Source organism: Penicillium longicatenatum (assembly GCF_028827895.1).
Source record: "Penicillium longicatenatum strain IBT 33135 chromosome Unknown contig_11_segment0_segment0, whole genome shotgun sequence".
In the NCBI taxonomy this organism is placed as follows: Eukaryota; Fungi; Ascomycota; class Eurotiomycetes; order Eurotiales; family Aspergillaceae; genus Penicillium; species Penicillium longicatenatum.
In genome coordinates, this window is record NW_026643117.1 from 238,158 (window position 1) to 263,017 (window position 24,860).

Below are 24,860 nucleotides of genomic sequence, written 5' to 3' on the forward strand. Positions count from 1 at the left end.
CATACGCATCTCGCCTGACTATAGATGGGTTGTGCACACGTAGAGTATCGTTGGATCTTATGGTGTATTTGTGATTCAATATGTTATGTACCTTTTATACAGATCATCCAGACTTCCAAAATGGCTTCATGACGGATCGCACATATACAAGAAGGTAGACCATGAAGTAGTTTGCGATCGTGAAGCCGAGAAATATGCCGAAATAAGGCCACATCTTCGAGTCATCCAGACCAATGCCGGATAGATAGTCATCACCCCGGCTATACTCGCAGTACCCACAGGTCCCGGTGCTCTCCGGGTCGAACAGGTAACCAACGCCTTTCTCGGCGAGCCAGGATCCGGCATACTCGCCACAGGTCATGTTTGGCGGGCTCGCAAACAGCGTCAGCTCGCTCTCGTCGCAGACCACCGATGTACCACCAAGAACCGCCGTAAGAACTCCACCAATCCAATAGGTAAATGGTGTGGTATAGTACGCAGTATACTTCCAGAAAGCAGGCATCTGGTCATGAGGACGCAAGATTCCGTTGAAAAGCTCACACATGATAATAAAGAACGGCATCAAAGTCGCCGCCACCATCGAGTCAGAGCTGAATTGGTCAGTTATCGTCATGTATTTTGACATTGCGGCCTGGACTCACCTCAAAGCAGCAATCCACTGTCCCCAGGACGTGGCAAATAGGAAAAACAAGAAAAACATCAGGAAACTGTATCCTGCCGCGAAACCCAAAGGCAATCCGACCATAAAGTAATACAAGATGTAGAAAATGACTGCTCCGATAATGGCATACGGGATTTCGGACAGGATCTGGGCTGTGCTAAAGGCAACCCAACTATACACTCCACTTGGCCCTTCTCGGGCAAGCCAAATATCACGGTTCATGATGAAGCGCATGGAGATGGCGTTGATGAACTCGGGCACCAGCATCAGAACCAAAAAGCAGGAGAAAGCCTTGGACTGGAGGTCCGTGGCACTATCTCCAATCTGGAGATACGTAAGACCGTTGATGAGAGCATGGAGGAAGGACGAGTAGAGACGCGAGTATGGGTATTCCGCCGTTCTCCAGAACTGACGACACGTCCGCTGGGTAAGAAGAGCGGTCTGTTGGTAAATAGCAGGTGGGGAGGGTGCGGTTAGAGCGGCGTGGTGGTGCTCTTGGCGAATTCCAGAAATTGTCTTTCGAACGTCCTCGGCCTCTGGAGAACTGCGCCAGATGGAAGCCCAGCTGACGCCAGAGGTTTTCATACCACCAACTGCAATCTCGATAAGAAAATCGGCAGCGTTGGTGATATTCTCTGGGTTGATTCCGTGTTTCGTAAAATAATCAAAAATCGCTTTGCCCGATTCGCCTACGGGCCCAAAGTAATACGTACTTCCACCAGGGCTCAGGGCGAGAACTCGATCAAACTAAATCATTAGTGGCGAACGTAGATAAAGACAGACTAAGAACCTACCTCCTCGAATTGTTGCTGGTTAGCCTGGTGGATGGTGCAAAGAACCGCAAGTCCTTGGTCTGCCAAACGTCTGAGCAATCCCACAATACTAGTTGCACCCTGACTATCCAATCCGCTTGTCGGTTCATCGAGGAATAAAAGTAGTCTTGGTCGGGCACAGAGCTCAACTCCAATTGTGACACGCTTCTTCTTCTCGATATCCAAGGATCCGATCACGGCACTCTGCAGGTCTACCAGATCCAGTGTTTGCAGCACAGTCTCGACGTAGGCGACTTTCTCTTCCTTCGGGGTCTCTCGGCTTTGGCGAAGCAAAGCTGAGAATTCAAAGGCCTCGCGAATAGTACTGCTTTCGTCGTGAATGTCCATTTGTTGGCAGTAGCCAATCTGTCGGTTGAAGGATCCATCGATGGGATGGTCATCTACATAGAGAGATCCGGTTAGAGTACCAGCACTTTGACGTTGTGTAAGCGCAGTCAGGACTATAATTGTTAGCTGTGAATTGCGTAGAATGGACAGTGATCTTACGTGTCGACTTTCCAGCACCCGATGCTCCGACGAGAGCTGTCAGAGTCCCTGGCTTACAGTAGCCGCAGACTCCGTCCAATAATTTTCGAGATTCTTTGCCAATTTGGACGTTGAGTTCCAAGTCAGCCCAAGTGAACATAGATTCTGTGGCAGCCAACGTCTGCCCAGATTTCCTTTCCATGTATGCGACTGGAGTAGCCTTGGGGTCCCGGGGAACTGGGGCTTTTTCCTCGTCGGTCTCCTGGTTTATTCTGTTCTTGCGTTGGAACCAACCAGAAGATGCGTATTGTATTGGCCCAGCGCTGTCCAGCTCCCACTCCAGAGTTTCATTTAGCCAGCAAGTGAGGGTCACAAACGCGATTGTGAAGAGACAAAGGATGCCAAAGTTCCGCCACACGTGGCTGTAGTAAAATCCAAACTGGGCAGCCAGGTAGTCATCGCCATTTACCACCGTGCTGCCAATCCGGCTGCCAGCATACGCGCATGTTTGATATGCGACGTCGGTATAATCGGGTCCCGATGGAACAACCGATCCAGAGGCACAGGTGAAATTCATGTTGTGGAACTCGGCTGCCATGAGCGCCTCGTATGTATACAAAGCCGGGGTGGTATACTGAATCCGGGTTAGCGCTGGTCATCAGAACAGACTGCATACTTACTGCAAGCCATCCCACCCAAGGGACATCTTGAATCATCTTGTCGACGGAGAGAACGTAGCCACCGAATACGATACAGAAAAGCACAGATACACCGCAATAGCGTAATGCAACTTCAAAGTTATTGGATGCCGCAGCAAACACACGGAACTGCGATGTCAGGCAGATGGTGCACAAATAGATAAACAGAAAATCAATGAAGAATGGACCGGCCTATTCCAGTTAGCCGATGTGTGAGACCGGGGGATCATGTTATCTACCTCTGAGCGGAGACCAGACAGAAAGTAGAGGACGATCAGGTACAGAAAGGTGAGAAGTGCGCTCACCACCATATCCTGTAGACCTTGAGCCAAACAGACTGCACTGGGGCGCACAAATGCGAACTTTTTCTGGCGGCTGAGGATATCACGTCCCTGCATGGCATCTTCCAGTTCCGACATCTGCAACCAGGCAAGCAGAATTGACGAGTAAAACAACACACCTCCTCGCGAGTACATTCCTTCAGTAGTTTGGGGTTGATCATAAAACATGGATCCCACCAATAATCCATAGACCACGGCAGAGATCAACTTGATGTACAACGGTCCCATGTGACCCTTTAGCTGCCACATCTGCCGCTGGCTACAGAGCACAATCTGACGAAATAGCGAGATGGTATACGGTGACTTGGACGACACAAAGCGGGACTTGTCACTCTGTATGGTCCGCTTGATTTCCTCCACGCTGTCACACTCCGATCCGCACTGGCTGGTTGCGGAGGACTTGCCAGTGCGTTGCTCCTCGTATCGCTCGAGGGAATTCTCGATATTTTTGAAGGCTAAGCTCTGTCGGAACGCCGCCTCCAGCTCAATGGGCCCCTTGGGAGCCCGGTTCTCCCATCCCGGACGAAACCTGCGTCTCTCCGGTACCGTGATACTGGTGAGGAAGTCGGAAGTGGTCTGCATATGGGCACACTCGTATCCCAGGTCTTCAAAGTACCGCTTAGCTTCGTGTGCCGGGCCTTGAAAGAGCATCCGTCCCTCATCGATGAGAAGTACCTTGTCCATCAGCTCGTAAGTGGCGTCAGAAGCTTGGTAAAGCGTAAGTAGTGTCGCTTTTCCACAAGTATCCGTCATGATGCGCAGACTACGGGCATAATCCAGAGCAGAAGAGGCATCCAGTCCTCGAGTGGAGTTATCCCAACACGTTACCGACGAATCGGTAGCGAGTGACTCGATGATCGAGATACGCTTGCGCTCGCCACCCGAAACACCCCGGATGTACTCGTTACCAACGAGAGTGTTCATTGTATGGGTCATACCAAAAACTCGACCATAAATCTCCAAATAGCGCGGAATTCGTTCTTGAAAGCGCTTGGGGGTCTTGCTCTGCAAAGCAAATTCCAAGGTCTGTCGCACAGTCAAGGTAGGGAAATGAACATCATCCTCAGGCACATACGCGACCATACTGCGATAGTGCTTGCGAATCTCTTCGGGGCTGAGTCCAGAGTAGTCTATGGAGCCTGTCACCCCTAGGAAAGATGAATGATGTCCTGCGATAGTTCGAAGGAATGATGAACAGCCAGCTCCTGGGCGTCCCAGAACCCTATCAAATCATTGATTAGCTATGGATTGAATCGACCTAGCTTGTACTTACAGCATCATTTCTCCACTCTCTACCACCCCCGAGAAGTCCCTGATCAAAGGACGACCCTCTTGGGGTTTCTTCGTCGTTCGCCAGGGCTGGATGGTCCATTCATAGATATCCTGCAACGTGAGGGTACGCCACAAGGCTGTTCCCAACGTCTTCACCTCATCATGGCCACTACCTTCGCCCCAAGTGGAGACGGATTGGAAGGACACTCCAATATTGACCTGTTTCTTTCCGTTTTGAACCTGTTCTTCTAAGAATCTGTCAAATGACGAGTGAGGTTCTGAATATTGATGGCTGGCTCCGTGGCTCTTTTTGGTCAGGGTACGATGAATATGGGCAATAGCGTCCTCATCCTCATGAGATACCTGGACTCGCGGACCTTGGACCCCTGAGGCCGGCCCCTCTTGCCCTTGGGGGAAAGAAGGATGAGGACGAGCGTGAAGAGGAGCGGGCATGATTCACCCTGTTTTCCAGCTGGTGTTAAGCAGTATGGGCAGACACAGTATCCTGCATCTTCCAGAAATCGAAATGAGGAACAAGAAACAGTCATTGTCAAATTTTTTCATTTAATACATTCTGCTAGTTAGGTCCAGCTTCCTAAAGAGGAAGCCAAGTTGTCCTATGACTCTTTTTCTGGATGGCCAATCCGCCACGCGGAGATGAACTTCGGGGAAAAAAGAGCCAGTGGGACCACCGACAATGAACGGTGTTTTGATCTCCATCGGATCGACAGAAACCAATCAGCCATGGTGGTCCGAGGACACCACGAGGTATCTAACAGGCTAAAGTAGTAGCTTATTAGAGTAAAGACAAAAGTCTGGCGCTCCCGGCGGAGACCGCGGCGAAAGTTTTGCGGAAACAGGAAGCCAAGAGGAGAGGCTCCACCGGAACCAGCCATTTGTGAGCCAAAATTAGCGGGTCGAACCAAGAAATTCTGATCACGGCGGTTAGCTCGTGAAGGATTTGTTGATGGTTGTCAAGTGCTATGCCAAAGCCAATGACATAGGTGGGGGGAGGAAGTTAGCGGCGTACTTGTAAATCAGGTCAATGCAGGTGCCGATCGTCTTGCGACGTGATCATTCTACAGTACGTACCGAAAATTGCTGGACGAATCGCACTCGAACTTAGTGTCAGCTAGGATTGCCATAAATCCATAATTCTCCGACCGCATATGACATCTGCGCGTCGATCTCAATTGAGGCCCACAATAGCTCCTTTGCTTATCCGCGGCCGACTGATTGGACGATCCTAGATTTATGGGATATAGTCCAGGGTTGGGGATCGCTTAAAGAATTGGGCATTGCATGAGAAACTTGAAAAGGGAGTGAAGGAAAGGAGATGCAAGGAGATGAAAAAGGAATGAACAGGGGAAACTCATGTCGGATCTCACGTGCCCTGCAATGTCTTTGACAGAAGCCCAGTGCCAGCCATCTTTGGAATACTTTAACCAAGGATACTGGCTATGGACCAGGGAGCGAGGTACATTTGATGGGCTCATATGTTGATCAAGAGACACCGAAATGTAGAGGGTATCTAATGTTATGCAGCTTGATGTCTTGACCCAAGCTTTTCGTAGTCTGGGTTTGCCAGCCTGGTACGCCACATTGATGGCTACGTGTTAGGGTCAAAGCACCTACATACTGTGGCCAGAGACTTTCTCGAATAATTATTGAGTCGACAACCTTTAAGAATTGCCTAATTAACTCTGGTTCTAAGCTTTCAACCTTGAAGGTTACATTCGTTGAACTCTCGAGGTTTACTATGTCGTCAGAATTGACAATTAGAGGCATTCAGCTTGAGAATCTATGAGATCGCCTTGATCAAATGTCCACATTATATATCACATTGCCTACGGTATAAGTTAACTTAGGTGACTATCAATTTAAGTTCCAATGATGTAATTTAGGAATGTATGCACGTGACCTATACCCAATCCTCAGCTCCAAATCCAAACTGCAGGTTGCATTCGAGACCGAAATGCCCATGCGTTTCAACGCCCTAATCCGCACCCACCACATCACTTCCCGGAAGAAAGTCGCCGCCCTCAAACGTGCCGCCGACGTCCACCAATGTTACGTCCTCCTGCGCTCCGGCGGTTGTCCCGGGATCATGTACGTGGAGGGTCAGGAGCAGACCAATGTTGAGTCGTGGGTGTCGGTCGTGCGTAAGCTACGGTATAAGGATTTTCAACTTGTCACGCGGCCTGGTCTCTTAGCGCCGGAGGGGGATGAGTATTCCCCTCTTCCTGGGAGTGGGCTGTCTGAGGTGGAGAGCGTTAAAGAGTTTGGGGACTTGATGTCTAAGAGGAGGGTTTGGGGGTGGTGGAGGAAAGGTATGGGATATGCCTAGCTTCTATTTTCAATACGGCATGGGCTGCTGTTTTGCATTGCACGATACCATTCCAAGTTGGAATGCCGGAGTGACCACATCTATACTGGTTGTATTTCATGCTGTACAGGTTGTAGTTCCTAGAAGGGGGAAAACGCCGACGAACGCCGCCACTCTATCTCAGTCAATACTGTACAATGTGGCCTCACTCGCTCATGGAGGCCATCAAATCAAATCGGAGCCGGGAAGCTAAGCAACTTGCAAATGTCCTGCACCAGATCAGTAACCAACTTCTTGAAGAAAAACCTCCCTTTGTTCGTTGGGAATTGTGAAATCTCACCTTTCGTCGGCGCCGGAAGTCGTCATAGAGCTGTTTCCACACCTCGCGATTCCTGCAACTACTCTCTTCTGGTGTTCCAGGGTTGATGTCGCACGCGGGCTGCAGTTCTGCCAGCTGCTTCTGCGGCCACATCACCCACGGCTTGGGCAATGGCCAATCAGAGAAATGTACGAATTTGGCCTCCGCCAGCACTTTGTCAGGATTCCACTCCTCATGAGTGCCCAGGTATCTCCGGTGGTTTTTGGTGCGGAACTCTCCCGAGAGAAGCCCATACTGTCGGTGCGGGAGCACCATGGCACTGTCCCCATACCGACTATTCAAGACCTCCATGTCATATCGACTGTCGGTCTGATTAATGTCGATCTGACCGAAGAGGGCGGGCTGGATGACTTCTCGAAGATCGGTGTAATCGCGGAAGGACGGTTCGATAACGGCCATGAGCGAGGAGAGGGTGTTTGTTTCGGGAAGGAGCCAGTACGCACGAGGCATGGCAATGGGGGTCTTCGGGAGGAAGAACAGCTCATCCAGATGCTGCAAGAGTGTCATGTCGGAGTCAAGATGGATGACCCGATCATATTGCAGGAGACCGAAGGAGTTTAATTTGACAGTACTCGAGTCCCATTCCGCCTTGGAAGATCCTGTTATAGATGCAGTCAGCATCTGATTGTAAGAAGATCGTTCAGTCTTCACCCACCATGTTCCTCCCCTTTAGGGTCAATCCTGATCCCCTCCACTAGGATCGGCCTCAGCTGCACTTTGTATTTGTTCTGGGCCATTAACAATAGCTGACTGGTGCGATCTGCCTCATTTTGGACAATCAAGTCCCACTCTTGGGGGTAAAACATCACACGTTCTGCACGAGACCCGAGTCGATCCAAAGCCTCAAACACCATCACACAATTGCAAAGGTAGGTTTCCGAGGTCGCATATGAAGTGTAAGCATAGCGCGACCAGTCTACCTTATTGTAGTTGATATGAGCGAGTCCAGAGGCAGGAGGGCGCTCTCGAAAGCGCCATTGGAGTAGGAAGAACAGGACCACCAGAGTGATCCATGTGCGCGGTCGGCGTAATTGGCGCTTTGCGATGGCCAGTATTGATTCGTCGGCGATATCAAAGAAATCTTTCTCCGAAGAGTTAGAGCCCCGGCGATAGGGGAATGCAGAGCTTTTGATCGCCATGGTATGGAGTAGAATGATGTGCGGAGGATGCGGAGGCGTCGTAATCCCGTTATCATCACGTGTTTAGCTGATCAGCCTTGGAATTGATCGTTATGAATGAGATATTTGTGTACCTCCTTAGTTCATCTCGTAATATCCAGGTCATCATCCACCCACCGATGAGTCCTATTCATCGCCGTAAGATGGACTTCTCCCTCTTCATCATGCACTCAGGACGGAGGGACCAATATCTAGTCGTCAACTCACCGTGGAGAACCTATAATCAAACAATTTCTACACCCAGGAAGCCAATGGATGGTTGATTGTCAGGGCATGGCGAGTTATCCATTTTGCACGGTGTTATCAACATACTGTACTCAGGGTGCGGACCCTGCTCCAGGTAGGACGGATGACGGTAAAAAAAAAAAAAAATAGGCCATCTAGTTCAATCACCATGCCCTTGATTGAGCCTGGATGAGAGTTGAGAGAGGCAGAGTTGTACCTAACTCATGCTACCAAAATGGAAGACCTCGAAGTTCCCAAAGACCAATAAAATAAATAGTACTGTAGAGTGCATGGTGATCCATAATCGAGGTCTGATGGGCGAGTCCTTGGCGGATCCACAGATATATATAGCTCGGTAGATCTACAAAATCTTGAACGGTGGAAAAAACACTACCAGCACCTGAGAGCAGCACTTTATTAATTACTCTTACTTCCCAGTTCGATATATACATTATTAGCCGAATCAACGATAATGTGATTCGTGGGCATCTCCATCCTCACTGCCTGGAAGTAACCGTGCACCTCCCGACGAGGTTGAACGCGGGCGACTATCGCCCACCTGAACAACAATATCCGTCTTCACGGTAACGCAACCATCGTCAATATGATCTGGCTGCTGAGCCCGCGAGATTCGACTCTCAGAGCGCTCGTGGTTCGGCCAGTCCGAAGGAGAACTTTCCTCATCGTTCCACCCGGTCACGGTGGTCGAGTCCCATTGATCTTTGGGACGATGTTTCATCTCTGTATCGTTGCTGTTGTTTTGGTTGTTTGTGGACTTGGACTTGGACCAGTACCCTGGTCGGCCTCCACGGCGAGAATCGACGAAAGCCCGGAGGAAGAGACGGGCGACGGGTGCACATGATGCGAGAAGGATACTGTAGTTTTCGATCCTGGGCAGGTTAGCAGCCGTGCGGTCACCGGAGGTGCACTAAAACTTACTTCACCCAGAGAACAAAGGAGACAATATTGTAGGTGAAATCTAGTCGATCCCCCAGCGACTTGAGTTTCTGATGATTATTAGTTTCCCCATCTCCTAGATTGGCATGGCTCACGTACATAGGTTTTGATGATCGATGCAGCACCTGAGAGTATGAGTGGACCGCACAAGGTTATAGTCTGCCAAATCCGACGCGAACGAACGGTACTGTTAATCTTGCGGAATTGAGACCAAAAAGAGGTGTTAGGGTCCCGGTGTAAAGTGCGTAGGAAGAACTGCCAGAGCTCCATCGCCGCCAGAGCGGCCAAGAAGAAATCAATGATGGTGTTGAAGCCTCCCTGAACAAACCCAATAGTAGTTTGCACCATCGGCGATTGACATGTCACAGAACCATCTTCTGGGAGTGGCGTCCACATGTACTTGAAGTATTGGATGCGATCGGACTGTGGCACATTAGCTTGAGCTCCTAGCATCCCTGGACGCGGATTACATACCGGGCGGTATGGATTTGGTCCACATTGAACGATGATTTGGGCGATCGTGATCATATTGGCGACGATCTGGACAATCGCGCAGACAATAATCGAGATTCGGATCCGGCGATCGCTCGCCGCGAAACAGGTCAAGAGGAACCACATCATGCCGGTGCGTGACACCATAGCCGAGGCCACCGCAATGGGTTGGGATGTAAAGTCCCATTTCATGGCGTGCGACTTTTCCTCTGCAGACAAGTAGAAATAATGTCGCCCTAGACCCCAATGGGCACTAACCAGCGAGATCAGTGACTGAGCTATATGAGGTATATGCAAAACCAGGACTTACCTCATCTGAATCATGCACATATGAGTGAGATCAAATCCGTAGGCGAAAAGAAAGAAAAGATCTTCAATTCCCCAGATCCGCTCTGGTGCTGTGACCTGAGGCAAAGCCCAACGGATCCATGCCTTGACAGCATATCGGAACAAGAGCGTGAGACCAACGATGACAGTTAACACCTAGGAGCTATTAGCTCTTACCAAGCAAGTCCGGAGCCTTGGAGGACCTACCCAGCATGCATCAAACGTGGCAGTTCCTGTAGCTGTCAGTATTTGATGGGACGAGCACGCGACAGGACATACCAATATTAACATCCCCTTCCTTGGGCCGTGGAACACTCATGGTGAAATGCAGGGTCAGCGGGGCATAGGAATGCGTTGACAGGCGCGGGGGACGCTATACAAATAGGTCCCAACATATGTGAGTTCCGCATCAATGTACGTCAGTCGGATCGGATCAGCGTGAGGGTTTGATGATAAACTTCGACTACAGGTCAGATGTGGGAACAAGGGGGATTCACAAACCATACGAGTGTTAGCAAACCCAAATCTATCATTTGCAAGGTCCAGATAGAAAGGGCAGTCTAGTCTGCAACTGTCCAGGCGATTTGAAATGGGTCAAGAAGCCCATGTGGAGAGAATAAGCGAAGGTTAGAAACCATGCGCAAGGGGGAACAAGGGCGACTCAATAGTTCGAGAAAAAGAAACTCAGCGTCACGAATGATCGAGGCGATCATACGAGATCTGGAAAGAAGATTTGCAAAGGAACCAGATCAGGACCCAGGGAGCAGAATTAAATTGTGATTGGGTTGGTAGATGTGATAGATCATGAACTACGCCGCATCTCCACCAAGGATTCACCACCCGCTACATATGCTTCGAAAGTTACTTGCAATCCCGACACTTGCGCCAGCTGCCGCCATTCCGACGCACTGCGCTCTCTGCCCCCAAAGAGCGCAATCATACTGGCATGGAGATGCGTATAGGTCAGGTTCTTCGCGTACTCAATGATCAACAACCGCGACGTGGGCGCCATGGCCTGTGAAAGTTTCTGCAGGAGCGCCACCGCCGCCAAGTCAGGCAGATTATGAAGAATGTGCTGAAGAGAGTAGATCCGGGCCCCGGTGATTGGCTGCGCAGGACTCGTCTTGTAATTCCACTCCATCAACCTCACCCCCGGCACCTCGTCGATCTCCGCGTTGAATTCCTGCACCACCAGATTCTCCGCGGTTAAATGCGGAAACGCCGCTTGGACTTCAAGGAGCAGTTCCCCTCGTCCCCCGCCGATGTCTACCATCGCGACGGAACCGGGGGCGCTGAGGGCTGCCCGCAGGTCGTATCCGAGAGACTCCACGCGCTCGGGAAAAGTGCCGAACTTGAGGAATTTACCGACCATGAACTCGTTGAAACTGTCCATTCGGCCTTGGGCTTCCATGATGGTGTACGTATGGGCTTGGGCGAGGGCCTCCTGCCCCATCAGCTGATACGCGTACTGCATTGGACCCTCGGCCTCTTGGAAGGGGTAAGCAAAGTTCGTGTCCTGAAGCTTCTTCATCAGGAATGCACCGGCCATCATTCCTTCCGTGGTACTGGTCGAGGTCAGTTCCTGCCAAGGGTCCAGGTCCAGGTCCATGGGAACTCACAAATGCAATGCGCCATGCTGCGCGGAGGGCATGTCAACCATGTGTCGGGTAACAGCATTGGCATTGAAACGGTTGTCGTCCACGCGGTCCACTAGTCCCAGACCAGACATGATGTAAAGCGTGTCGGCTGTCAATGATCAGTATAGATAAGGTATCGGGTCCCCAGGGAATAAACAGCCTACATGCAAGTTGAGTGCCTAAGTCAAGGGTTAGCAGTGTGCTAGTGATCATGTTGATTTCTTTCCACGTACAAATCTCCGGTTCATTCTTAGATCGGGCTGCGTTGGAAGCTTTGGCTACGTCTTCTGCGCTGGCGGGCCCTCCATTGCGCACCAACGTGCCAAAAAGGTCAAAATGGATGGCGACCGGAACGAAGCCTAAGGAAGCAGACTACTTCTGCATTAGGTTCTGTGCTGGCTCGTATCCCCTCGTCACGTACCTTGGTGACCGTCGCCGCCAGTACTGCGCCTGGAGGCAGCGTAGGAGCTGCCTTGGAGAGGCCGAACAGACTACCTAGACGATTCAAGAACGACATTGTGGTGCAAAGTTAATATTTCCCAGGCGTTATACTCCTCTACTTTGTACTCTCCAGAACAAGGAGCTATCACGGAATTCCTACACTTTTCCATACTTTCTCCTTGCGATCCTATTAAGCCGATTCGCTAGTGTCTTGGCTGGCGCTGGACGAATCAAACCTACGCAAGGGGTTCTTGCCCCCCAAAACGAGACAGATGCATGAACAAATCACTAGTGCCACTAGTTCGATCTGGAATCTAGGTTTTGTGATCTATATGCAGGAGGGAAATGTGATTGCTCGCGATAACAATTCCCCGTCACCAGATACATCCGATCTGACTAGTTCTTCCAGAAGGAAATTCGATGCGCGACAGAAACCACGTTAACCATGTGTTCAACTCTTTTTAAAATCTTCCGGTTCCCTCTACAGGAAACGATAATCCCTTGCGGCGTACTTTTCTTTTTCGGCCTTTATTGATTCGACCTGCATCATGTCCAAATTGGCTCCAGTCGATGAGCTAACCGAGTCAGATGGCATCGTGAGTCCATCTCGTTCCATCGATCACAAGCATTCTACGATGGATGCTCAAGATCCACGAGAGTGGTCGTCGACTCGGAAGACTTTGCTCTTCATGGCACTCATGTCGAGTTCTTTCCTAGCTGATGGGTACGCCACCTTTTCAACCATAGTCATCCTGATGATGATGGTACGGTAACTAACGAGGATATAGAGCCATGGTCTGGGGTTCAACGCTGGTAACTCCGCAAGCGATCGACTGGGATATCACCGTTGATCACTCGGCGACCAGTATGAACTATGGCATTCTACTTCAAGGCTTCGGTGGTATCTTTGCCGTTCCGCTGATCGAAGCTTATGGACGGTGAGTTGTATACATGTGCCGATTTGAAACTGGTCTGATCATCTCGACTAGATTTCCGATCTGGATCTGGCCCCAGGTCATCACCATGTTCATGGTCCTGGGGGCAACGCTTTCGACGGATTATGCCACCTTCACCACCTTTCGTTCCCTGCAGGGCTTGTTTGGGACCGTGCCGCAGGTGATTGGACTGCCTATTATTCATGATATCTATAGACCCGATGGTAAGATCTTATGCCACGCTAGACGGAAATGAAACGATGCTGACCTGCGCACAGAGTGGCCTCGTATGATTAATATCTGGTGAGTATGCATGGAACCATGTGGTGACGAAGGCTAATGCATGCAGGGGAACCACCTTCTTAGTTGGTCCTTTCTTGGGTCCAGCCATTGCAGGCTATATCGGGGCTGGCACTAACTGGCGGGATTCATTTGGGATCCTGACGGCGTTGTATGGTCTGTCCACGGCGATGGTGCTTCTGTTCGGACGTGAGACCTACTATGTACCGGGTAAGACCGGGACTCGAGTTGGCTCGTACTTTGGCGTTGGAAATACGGAGCTCCCGAAGCTGGCGACCATTGCAGATAGATGCCGGACGCTGGTTATCTATATTTTCAAGTTCCCGCTGTTCCTGACAGGTATTGCTGTCCTGGTGACATTTACCTGGCCAATTGGTAAGTCAACCTTCAATATCAAAATATTGAGTTGGTTCGATCCTAATCCTGACAGGAATCACAACCACCATCGATACTTTCCTACACAGCCCTCCATACCTCTTCGATACAATCCAGGCTTCTTCTATGCGTTTTGCCGGTGTCATTGGGACTCTTTGCGGTTTGTCTCCATCGTTCCTGTTGATGAATGCCGGCTGACGCTTTCTAGGGTACCTAGTTGGTCATGTTTTCAACGAGTGGATCTACCGCCGCCACTCTCACAATTGGCGCACTGAGTATCGGCTCCATGGGGTGTGGTTCCCGGTCGGTAGCATGGCAGCAGGCCTCCTCACCTATGGATTGACGATGAACTTTGAAAAACACTGGATAGGCATTGCATTCGGTTGGATCATGGTGAATATCGGCTTGGTAGCGAGTATTGTGTAAGTTGTCTCCCTGGGAAAATTTGGATGATGCTAACGCACGGCAGGGCGATTACCGCGTACGCTCTCGAGAAATATCCCGGCCAAGCAACCTGTGTCTCGGCCATTCTGAATATGTGGCGCACCTGTGGCGGGTTTACCGTGGGTTATTTCCAACCGGCTTGGATCACGCGAAACGGGCTGGGCCTGGTATTCGGCATCCAGGCGATTATAGTGGTGGTGGCCACTATCTTGACCATCACGCCGGTGTTTCTGCGCGAGCGTAGTAAGAGACGACCGGAGGACCCCGAGGCGGAGACTTCAGAGACTGCTTGAGTTCGAACAGTCATGAACGATATGATGACTTGTAAATGATGATGCGATGGCTTGTAACTAAATACGTAACCGTGAATATACACAGAATAAATGAATATGTGAATCAAGTAATTTTTCATAGCAATGATACATAAATGTCCAAGACTTTCTGTCTTGATCGTCAGCCCCGAGGGGGTCCGGCACGAATAAATATCGCTCGTATGCAATAAATGCAGCGAATGAAAAGGGCTGGGGACGTCTTGTCTGTCCAGCAGGTGTATGGTGTTCCATAGAAACGCCCCGTTACAACGCCTCGCAAATGATCCTGTAGTTGGAAGAGAGTGATGGAAATGACAATGAAGACAAGGGAAACGGTCAAGCAAAAGTGACCGAAAGGGTGACTGAGAGATAATGAGGAAAAATATGTGCAACGAAGGGTATGTATATACAATCAAAATAAAAGGGTGAAGGTCCGAAAGTGACTTAATTGAAGATATACTCCACCTGAGGACAAGATGACTGGAAGGTATTCAACAATTTTTGAACACGGCGGGGAATCCAGCCGGAGGATGTTCCATTGCTGCGAACACCATGCAAGGTAGTGGCGGCGTGCTTGCAAGAACTCTCCCCATGGTGGAAGGAATATTGCAGACATTCAGTATTCTGCATGCAAGCGTCGGCGCATGAGTCGACGGAGGGGAGAGTGGGTTCATCGAAGATGATTTCAGCCCCCGAGAGATTATCCCAGTCATCAAGCTGAGAGAGGCTTCCATTGTGAACGTACTCGCGGTACACGTCGGCGTGGAGCAGCAGAGCATTCTTGCCACTCCGGAACCACCCTCGGTCAAATTGCCACATCTCCTCGATATCTTCAGGGTTCATGTGGTGGTAAGAGATCACCGGGTAGCACCAAGGCTGTCGACCATAGGCCTCGGAGAAGTGGTCGACTTCCCATGGCCGAGAAGTCATCATCATGGGCCAGGCCCAGGTTAAGTAGACGTGCGTGGCCTCAAGGGCCTTGGCCAGAACACAGTCTCCGGCCCATTCAGTAGCTGTCATTTGCTCCAGTTCATCCAGAGCCTCGGTCTGGTAAGTGTGTAGGCGGTTCATAGCCTTGTTCGATAAAATGACACCAGAACCACCGTAGCCAAACAGAATCTCGCCAATCTGCATAGGGCTGCCGAGGTAGTAACTCCGTGTGTGATCCAGATGTGCAAGCCAGTTGACCAGATTCTGCCAAACGATGTACGTATCGGCTTCGATGAAGATGAACCATTTGGCATCAGGCATGACTTGAAGGGCTTCCTCCGCCATGGGAAGGAACTTCCACTTGTCCAGCTTCCAGCCGGGGTTGTTCACTTTGCCGAAGGGGCCGTTGGTATCGTCGCCCCAATCTTCCTCAGTCAGACCTTCACGGCCCACCTCTTGCAGGCGTTTGTAGAACTCAAACTCCGGCTCCTTGTCCATGGTAGTTTGCGACACATTTTGCAAAACATCATAGGTGCGCACGCCGTTGATGACTTCTTCATAATCCGAAAAGACCGCAAAGTGCGGGACACACTGAAGGCCAGTGCGCAGCTGCACCGGTACTCTTTCCTGGGCTTCGGTGGCGCCCGTCTTCAAGATGACCAGCACATCGTCCATATCATGGCGCAAGTGTCCACATTGGTCTTCTTCAACAGAAATGTTAGATCCGGAGGGCTGCGGCGGTGGTTGGGTTTCCGAGATCAGGTGGTCTGCGGACTGATTCCAGGGTTCGGAGTTCACGGCGACGGAGGGTTGATTATATGTGTAGAGAACGTAATAGAGGAGGGTGAAAATAATGAGCGGGGAGCCGATGAAGAACCATCGTCGCGAAGAACTCAACATGGTTGCCAGAGCAGGAGTGAGAGTGGAAAAAATCTATAAGGAGTGAATCAAGAAAAGAATGTAAGAGAGGCCATAGAAGAACAAAGGCTCTCTGTAGAAAGAGCAGATGAGTGAAGGGATAAAACAAAGACGGCGCCTGGTGAAACGTGCAGAAAAGGGTCAGGGATCATCGAGGGAGTGACCATCCCCTTTCGCATTTTCCCCATAGCTTGTTGAACGCGACGATCTATGGGGCAAGCGCACAGGCAACGACCCTATGAGTTGGTCGACCGGTGACGAAGCGCCCAAGTGATAGGCTAACCGCCCGAAATATTGGGGATGGATCATCGAGCACGCGGGCCATGAACCAACGAGGCTGTGGGCGGGAGTTCAAGCCTACCCGCTGGCCCCACGCAAGCGTCATCGGCTGCGGGCTTTCTGACACAGCACAGGGAAAAGATCGACCGGTAGGGAGCAGGTGGGAGTGGGGAATTAGCAACTTTGGTTCAATTTCAACTGCCGATCCAGCTGATCAGGGGGGTTTACAAAGGAGTTATAAGGAAAATGGAGAGGAACATTGAATATCAAGAGGGTTTAAAGTTCAATATTTGAGGGGGAAGTGGCTGTACCAGCCGAGGTACGAAGTTTAAAATCAGAGTTAAGCAGCGCCTCTACCTGAAACGAGACAGAAGTGCCAATGGGTGCCTGAATGCCTGGGTCACGTGTGTTTCAGATCGAACGTGCATGAGTGGACGGAAGTACGAAAGTGCGTCAAGCATAATCTCAGTGGGCCCGAAGACATACAGTACCCATACCAAGTACTGGTCTTAATGATTCGGATCTGTGAATCTACAGGGTCCAACCCCTGATCGGTAGCGACATACTCGATACAGTAGAGATCCGCAATACATACCACTACGGATCCATCAAGGTAGGGATTCATCATTTCCACATGTACATGTAGCTACTGTACCAGACACAGGAATGCATATGAATGTTGGAATTCATCTATGATGCCACATTCCAAACTCAAAGCGGGTCATAATGCCATCAATTGATTGTTAGATGTCACTTTCAAGAATCCAATATATTTACATGCTTAGATGGAATCAAGTAGACTTCATCAATACTCTGAATCCCAGAAGGGAAAGAGTTTGGACAAAGGCCCGACATTCATGTCCGTGAAGCCTGCTCCCTCGGTCACCAGGATAGGACTCATCAATCCCGCCAATGGTGTTCCCAAATCTGAGTGGGCTTGGCGTAGTGAATATGCCGTGCTGCGATGCGGTGGGCGGTGTCGTTGTGGACAACTGGCCGAGATGGTTTTCCAGAAACCGGCTGAGACACGGCTGCCGAGTGGAATAAATGTGGGCCCAAATTGGTGCGATATGTACAAGTGAACCAAACAGTCCCAATCAGCCGTTCATGGTCTTCTCTGGGACTTCTTGGAACATTTCCGGGAAAAACCCGGGAGGTGGCCAGATGTCCGCGATAGATGGTGGATGCACAAGAGGTTGTGATCCTACCAGTCGATCAGGATCGTGACAGAAGGCCTGGAAGGTGCTGTCGTCCAGAAATCCAAAGTCTTTGAGGCCGGCTTCACGGTTATTAGACCATTCAGTGGTGTCCAAGTAGGCTAGGTCTTTGAAAATCGCGTCAAGGTCTCCGTTCCCGGCAGGGTTGAATCCCATATCGCTGGTCGGGCCGGGCCGATCACTTGTGGGAGGCTTCCCCATCATCGGGTTGGAGGTGGCCGAGTCCGGAGTATGTGGTTGTGGGGGAGCGCTACCGGGCGGATACATCACATCGGGTCCACTGCGAGGGGTCACTTTATCTGAAAGAATCGAGCGTGCATCCATCGGCGGTGGCGGTGGCGCCTGTTGCAAGGGCACATCCATCATGGACATTTCGGTGTTCTCCATGACGGTGTCTTTGGGTGTCAATGACTGGCCATCGACCGGAATGCTAATACCGAGGATAGACGAAGCATAGCTCCCTTGGTCATGTGGAAGCATACCCTGTGCACCGGCCGGCTGCATGGGAGCGAGGGGAGCAGTCCCGGGCATTGCAGGGGGAACAACGGCCGGGAATCCCGGTTGCGGTCCAGTATATTCATGTGGCTGTTGCCAACGGTCCATTGAAGAAACCAATGAACCATACACTGGCCATGTCGGAATTAACGCAGTCGTCTTTTGTTGGAACTCCTCTGCCCACTGGGCAAAGGGGAAGCTGTCCGAAGAATCCACGGTTTGTCGTAGCGAAAAGGCCTGTTCGGAGATCGTGCGCATGGCGAATTCGAAAATGGGCGGAAGTCCACACATGGGGAAGTTTTCCAGATGCTGCGAAATCATGGATAGTCCTCGATACAACAGCTTCTTGGCCCCCTCTGTTGCGGCTCGCTGAGTTCGATGTAGCCCCTGCTCCCCGGGGATCAGGCGCAAATAGAGCCAAAGAAGCGTTGCCACGTAGGTCAACCCTAGGTAGGTCTGGTGTGGCAGCAAAGCCGAGTGTCGGTCCGGGTAGATACTCTCTGGTCCGATCAATCGACATCCAAGAGGTAACCCATCTTCCCACTGCTTGAGATCTGCCACCAACTGTTGTGCGAAAGAGGCGGGCTTGTATCCCATTGCCAGGTTGCGCGAGGTCTTATTGAGAACACTCGCCAATTCGACTAATCGATTGAAGCAGCTCAAGGCCAGCAGCGGACCTCTGCGAGGGGGGTTCTTGCCATGAGCAACACCGGTGGGAGGGAGTACGTCGACCCACGAATTCCATTCCTCCAATCCGTCCTCTTCCAAAAGACCCACGGTGGCCAAGTCATTCGAGGACATTGCCGGCGATCGAGAGAGGCGGAACGATAGCAACGAGTCGATCACAAAGCAACCCAAGAAGACGGCTTTGCCCTGTCTCAGTTCATCCGAGCGACGAGTATCTGTCATGGATCCCAAGCCCATAGCGATGGCCATTCGAACTGCCTGTCCACTTAACAACCACGAAGCCGTCCAGTCTTCTAGACCCATATTCACCAATGTTAGTAAAAGTAGGGCCTGGATGTGACCAAGCTCATAGCGTTCTTTCTCCAAGGGAATAAGGTTCCGAGCCACGGCATAGTATTCTCTTGCGAGAGACAAAGCCCCCACTGGACGGGCTCGCGGATCGGTTCGGGATTGAGTGATGGTGTAGCTCAAAATGGCCCATAACGTAGCATGGTCTCCTGACCCCGGTGACGTTGTGGCCACTGAGAAGGGCGCATTGGCGTAGAGGTAGGACGCGCGAAGGATGTTGTGTTTCGCAACGATGGGAAACCACGAGTGCGTGGTCGCGAAGTAGATATCGAGGAGCTGTGAGGTCTGCGGTGGCAGCTGGAGGGTATGGGGGCTACTGCTTAATTGGGAGCCACGGTTGTCCGGGGCCTGTGCGAGGCGGGCTCGTTTCGCGGTTGGAGAGAGACCTGACGGTCCAACCACGCGCGGTGCTTCGGCGCCCAAGGGAGTCATTTCTCGACCAACCCGAAACCCCCATTGATTATCCGGCCCATCCCCATAGTCCTCATTGGGGTTGCGCGACCGCTTTCCGGTGGTGGTGGGAACGGGTTCGGAGTTCGACAGCATCTTCTCGAGAGCACTGAATAGGCGACTCGTCTTCCACGTCTCGTGTAAACTCTCCGAGTTATTGTCGTCCGTCCAGACCGACATCACCTTGCCGCGACGACCGGCCGATTCCAACGTTGTTCCCAGCATAGACAACATGGTCTCTTCGAACCCGTCGATATTGCAGATGGATAGCGCCCATAGCTTCTCGAGACCTCGCACATAACCTTCCGGCAGACCGCGTTTCTTCGCATGGGGATCATAGGAGCAGGTTTGGCCCGAGGCCTGACAGGCGGAACAGGTGGGACGAATTCCGTCACATTTGTCCTAGGAAGCGGACGGTTAGCCCGGAGACTATGCGAATGCGATTCGCCAACTCACCTTTTTACTGCGACAGCGGTCGCATGCTCTTGAGACCCTCTTCCGCCGAGGGGCTTTATCAGAGCCCTCATCCATGAAGAGGGTTAATTTAGGTCAAGATACATGCCATGTATTCTCAAAATTAGAGGAAAGCGCGACTCTTTGGGGAGTCAAATAAAAGAGCGAAACTTAAGGATCCTGAGAAAGGATCTAGAACAGGAAAAAACGAAAATGGAGATGTATTTAAGAATTGGCCGAATGCGATCGGAAAGAAAGGTGGATTACGCAAGAGGCCAAAGCTGGAGAAAGGTCACATCCAAGGGGAAGGGCTGAGTCAACCACTCACAACGCGCATCCAAAAAAAGGTAAAAAGGAACATCAAATAAATGGAATTGGAAAAATGGATCAATCAATAGAAGTAGCAATTGTGGAAAACAGGGACCTGAACGAGAGGGTCTACAAGGTATCGCCTGCGACCGGGATGTTCTCAACTTCCCCACGTCCCCACGCGTGGGAAGTGTGGGAAATATCGTGCAGAATACAGCATCGCAGTTTCATAGGACATGTACTAAGAACTTAGTACCCAGAAGTTCGCACTCTAAAAGGCATTCATATGGAGATTGAAAACACTTGGGCTAAATCGGCTCATTGCCTCAACTTCTCTCTCTACTTGCTGCTTTCCATCATCTCAACTCTTCTCTTGTTCCAAATCGCCGACCATCGGCAGTTTGAACGTCTACCTCATAGTTATCCATATACCCTCGAGCATACTGCCCCACGAAACCCACTCTCGTTTTCGCTTGGACTCGCAGCATCCGATGATCATTGATATCAAGCTATTTCAGATCATCTAAAAACAGAACACCTGCAAGGCACTGCCCCGATTGACACCCCGGCATCCCGATCCCCACGGGTGACCCGCCGGCTCCCCGACTCCTCTCTCCAGCTCCGTCGGGATGGATCCCGGTTCTAAGTGCTTGACATCGGTTCAGAAACCATATATAAATTCCCCTCAAAAAAGGTCCTGAGATGTTCTTATCTCCAGCGTATCCTCTTAATTCCGTCATTCATATTTACATGACTCCAATACATTTCTCTGCAAGTCTTGCAAGCCCAACTCGGCTCCATCCGAGTTGGGCTTTTACGCCGAGTTTAATTTTACCTGTCAGTCCCGGATAAGTCTTTTGCCGCAGCGACACAGACCCATTACGTATAATCCCGTATACGTTGTACATATACCCACCTGATCCGGTTTGTGTGCAGCTCCAATTGGCCTCCTACCAATCCGAAGTAGGCTGCTCTTCCCTGATGCCAACGATAGATTAGCCCTATAGTTGCTGCCTGGTTGACCTGCAAGACTAGTCTATGAACCTGATATATCTAGGGGGGTTACGTGGAGTTGGACAGGAAATGAAGACAAAGACAATACAATAACCTGCCTCCTGATAGAGCCTCGGGGCGCTCTTTCGGCCAGACTTCGTTCGTCATCTCCATGTTCGCAGTGCAGTCTTGGATGACAATTTGCAACAAGGGGGGTTTTGTACCCAGTTAGATCAAAAAGCCGCTTGAGAGGACATCATCAGGACAACAATATAGGCACCCTCATCTATAATGTCCCTCAATCATTCTACCGAGAAAGAGGGAAGGGTTCTACTTGCAATCTTTGCCATTCAAAAGCAAGAAATCAAGTCATTCATGCAGCTGCACGTGTCTTGAATATTTCACATACAGTCCTACGTCGCCAGCTTAATGGAATCACTTCACGCTCAGAAACATGCGCCAGTTTTCATAAATGACTCAAAGAAGTCACTCGCTTACTGATCACATTGTTCCTCGACAATAAACTTGCAGTTCTTAAATAGTGTCAAGACACCTGAAGAATATAGTTTCTTGTGGTGGGTTTGAATTTCATAATTCACTTAGAGATCTAACATTGAAATTTACTGGGGATAAGCATTCTAAACTATGAGCGCCATCATATGAGCAAAATGCTTATAATCTGCTTTTGAGAAACACTTGGTCTACTTTACCCCAAATTTCTTTCCCAAACTTAAGAGTTTGGAGTGGATGATAGTTTACTAGACTTCACAGCCCCCATCGGTTAGGCGATGCTTAAGAATAAGTGAATTAAGAAACAAAGACCGAGAACTAATCACTAAACACTAGTGGGTGGCCGTTTGGTCCAGCAGACGCAGGCCCTGAACCATGTAGGCAGAATGGCCGGTAAAAAGCAACCTGACTGAGGTATTAGGGGCTTTGGGCCATCACATTCGAATTGCGATCTAGAGACACATCGTTTTAATTCAGCTCACTGTACTGCAGTGGTTTGAGGGGCTTATGAGCAGATTCCGAGAATAACTTCACCGTTCTCGACAACAGCGCAGCGAAGGCCATCGCACCCTCGCTGCTCATCATGCGATCCGAGGTCAGAACCTGGATTTCCAACTTCGTGTCCTCGACCGCGATGGCGCGAACGAGGGCCTGGAGTCGTGTACCAAAGCCAAGACTTGCGGTCTCAGTGCCCTGCAGCTTCAGTGGACAGTCTTTACCTCCAGTCAGATGGTTGATGATGACACCAAAGCGACTGTCGACCTGCCAGTTGGTGCAGTTTGCGACAATGTCGGGCAGGTCGAGCGAGCTGTACCGTGATACTCCGGCGTATTCCTCATGGAAGCGTCGGCAAATGTCGAAGACGGTCTGGTATGGCTTGATGTGCACGCGTATTGGGTTCCAATTGATGCACGAACCCATGATGCTACCAGCGTCTTTCACGGCAATATCGCGAATATTCATCGCGAGGAAGGTGAGTTCATCGCTGTTGACCATTTCTGCCAACATGAACGCGAAAGCCACGTTGACGAGCGTAGAGAGAATGACCCCAAGCAACGTGGGGAGATCGTCCACAGCGATGGCTGTCACAGGGGCTGGGATGTCTTCTCCTGCCTCTGCGCGAGGGGCAACTTGGTCAAGGAAGCTCCCTGCAGATATGCCTTTCAGAACTTCAAAGCTTCTGGGATTCGAGATTGCTCACGAGCATAGATGAAATCGGAGTATTGGGTCGCAGGAGGGAGGGACAAAGAAGGATTGGAGTAAGATGAGCTTATCTCGGAGAGAAAAAGTGGAAATGAAAAACCGTCATACTGCGCGTGGGATAATTGCACAAGAAACCGATGTTCTGTGGCAGATCGAGACAGCAAGACAAACCGAGGGAGGGGCTGACCCGATAACTGAGATAGGCTCATATACTCCTCGGAAATCAGGTCTGCGGTGGACTCCAAGGATTCGCCTGGGCACTTGTGAACAAAATCAACATTAGTAGCTCGGTGAATTATCTGCAGGTATTGCTCTTGATACTTGAAAAAGGCGGTACGTAGAAAATTGTGTCGTTCAACAGCCAGCTTGCAAGAAAAAATATCTCCAACCCTGAGACTTGTTCCAAGACGGCTGTTGATATTGGCGACCAGTCGAATCGCCGTCAAGGAATGTCCTCCTAGCTCAAAAAAGCTGTCTGTGATGCTAACATTTACCTGCAAGAGGCCGACCAGTTCCTCTGATAAAGTCCTTTCGAGAGCAGTCCTTGGGGCAGCTTTAGATGGGGTGGTACTGAATGTTATGAGCACATCATTGCTTTCTTTCAGCGCTTGTCGATCAACTTTGTGGCTCTTGTTATGGGGCATCCGGTCCAGCACCCGGATCGCAACTGGCACCATATATGACGGAAGCTTTTTGCGGAGTGACTGCTGCAATTCCTTCTCGATTAGCCTACGTATCCGCTGCTGGTGTGGATGAGTAGTGAGTGTCTTGCTGGCCTGGGTTTCATCGCTTCTTCGGGATCATGCCCAGTTTCAATCTGGTGAAGCCCGACTGTATTTTGCTCGTCAAGTCCGGAGCGTATCGCTTTGGAGGGACAAGCATCAAGTTGCTGAACTCGTCGATGATGGAGTCCGTGTCGAAGCTACCTGGCACGTTGCCACTCCATCACCTGCAATCAATTATATCCTGAATCTCCACGAGAGTTGTGCCGCTCAGGCAGGCATGCAGATCTTGCGATTCATCCAAGCCTCGCCGGGGGATATGACGCATCTAGATCCCCAGACCACCTCGTGTATCCCTTACTATCAAGTGGTTACTGCTGTTCGGCCTACAGTCTAAGGAGTTTTTGCACCTCTTGAGCGTTTGAGAAGGCTTTGAAAAGACAATTTTTCGCCAAAACGGAAGATAGCGATCTGATTGAATCAACCCCAATTCTAAATTCACATATTCTGGCATGGCTTGCGAGCGTTCAAAGCCAAGGGCTTGCCCTGCGGTTATTAATGTGGTTTGTCATTCTGGGGATCTAGAAATCACAGTGGGTCTCGGCCTCAACCTTATTATCTACATGTGGATCAGGAGTCTTGAGGGATAAGATACATTTTCCTAGAATAGGCATTCCTCTCTTTAGCGGCATGTTCAGCTAGTTGAACCTCTTTATTTGACATCTTTACAGCCTTCGTTTCTAAATGGT

At 50.5% G+C, this 24,860-nt stretch overlaps 9 protein-coding genes across 9 annotated transcripts; 2 read left to right on the forward strand and 7 right to left on the reverse strand.

Annotated features, from left to right (window-relative positions):
• Positions 1-103: 103 nt before the first annotated feature.
• Positions 104-4,723, reverse strand: N7484_000104 (putative ABC multidrug transporter; the record flags this gene model as incomplete). The annotated part of the gene is made up of 7 exons (XM_057110525.1): positions 104-590; positions 642-1,408; positions 1,456-1,934; positions 1,981-2,593; positions 2,640-2,849; positions 2,897-4,220; positions 4,272-4,723. The coding sequence occupies 7 exons, from the start codon at positions 4,721-4,723 to the stop codon at positions 104-106; spliced, it is 4,332 nt and encodes a 1,443-aa protein (XP_056977751.1).
• A 1,522-nt stretch (positions 4,724-6,245) lies between these two features.
• On the forward strand, positions 6,246-6,617 carry N7484_000105 (uncharacterized protein; the record flags this gene model as incomplete). The annotated part of the gene is made up of 1 exon (XM_057110526.1): positions 6,246-6,617. One exon carries the CDS (start codon positions 6,246-6,248, stop codon positions 6,615-6,617), a length of 372 nt encoding a protein of 123 aa, XP_056977752.1.
• A 209-nt stretch (positions 6,618-6,826) lies between these two features.
• N7484_000106 (Glucose N-acetyltransferase 1) lies at positions 6,827-8,114 on the reverse strand (the record flags this gene model as incomplete). Its single annotated transcript, XM_057110527.1, has 3 exons — positions 6,827-6,865; positions 6,937-7,574; positions 7,631-8,114. 3 exons carry the CDS (start codon positions 8,112-8,114, stop codon positions 6,827-6,829), a joined length of 1,161 nt encoding a protein of 386 aa, XP_056977753.1.
• Positions 8,115-8,841: 727 nt separating this feature from the next.
• On the reverse strand, positions 8,842-10,473 carry N7484_000107 (uncharacterized protein; the record flags this gene model as incomplete). Its single annotated transcript, XM_057110528.1, has 7 exons — positions 8,842-9,268; positions 9,318-9,385; positions 9,435-9,758; positions 9,810-10,080; positions 10,138-10,310; positions 10,362-10,387; positions 10,434-10,473. 7 exons carry the CDS (start codon positions 10,471-10,473, stop codon positions 8,842-8,844), a joined length of 1,329 nt encoding a protein of 442 aa, XP_056977754.1.
• A 483-nt stretch (positions 10,474-10,956) lies between these two features.
• Positions 10,957-12,308, reverse strand: N7484_000108 (putative O-methyltransferase; the record flags this gene model as incomplete). Its single annotated transcript, XM_057110529.1, has 5 exons — positions 10,957-11,719; positions 11,774-11,900; positions 11,956-11,970; positions 12,025-12,163; positions 12,213-12,308. 5 exons carry the CDS (start codon positions 12,306-12,308, stop codon positions 10,957-10,959), a joined length of 1,140 nt encoding a protein of 379 aa, XP_056977755.1.
• Positions 12,309-12,780: 472 nt separating this feature from the next.
• On the forward strand, positions 12,781-14,579 carry N7484_000109 (putative MFS transporter; the record flags this gene model as incomplete). The annotated part of the gene is made up of 8 exons (XM_057110530.1): positions 12,781-12,956; positions 13,021-13,170; positions 13,222-13,391; positions 13,446-13,470; positions 13,517-13,842; positions 13,898-14,002; positions 14,051-14,264; positions 14,312-14,579. 8 exons carry the CDS (start codon positions 12,781-12,783, stop codon positions 14,577-14,579), a joined length of 1,434 nt encoding a protein of 477 aa, XP_056977756.1.
• A 462-nt stretch (positions 14,580-15,041) lies between these two features.
• On the reverse strand, positions 15,042-16,427 carry N7484_000110 (uncharacterized protein; the record flags this gene model as incomplete). The annotated part of the gene is made up of 1 exon (XM_057110531.1): positions 15,042-16,427. One exon carries the CDS (start codon positions 16,425-16,427, stop codon positions 15,042-15,044), a length of 1,386 nt encoding a protein of 461 aa, XP_056977757.1.
• Positions 16,428-17,821: 1,394 nt separating this feature from the next.
• N7484_000111 (putative C6 transcription factor) lies at positions 17,822-20,452 on the reverse strand (the record flags this gene model as incomplete). The annotated part of the gene is made up of 2 exons (XM_057110532.1): positions 17,822-20,323; positions 20,378-20,452. The coding sequence occupies 2 exons, from the start codon at positions 20,450-20,452 to the stop codon at positions 17,822-17,824; spliced, it is 2,577 nt and encodes an 858-aa protein (XP_056977758.1).
• Positions 20,453-22,654: 2,202 nt separating this feature from the next.
• On the reverse strand, positions 22,655-24,066 carry N7484_000112 (uncharacterized protein; the record flags this gene model as incomplete). The annotated part of the gene is made up of 2 exons (XM_057110533.1): positions 22,655-23,334; positions 23,388-24,066. 2 exons carry the CDS (start codon positions 24,064-24,066, stop codon positions 22,655-22,657), a joined length of 1,359 nt encoding a protein of 452 aa, XP_056977759.1.
• Positions 24,067-24,860: the final 794 nt, after the last annotated feature.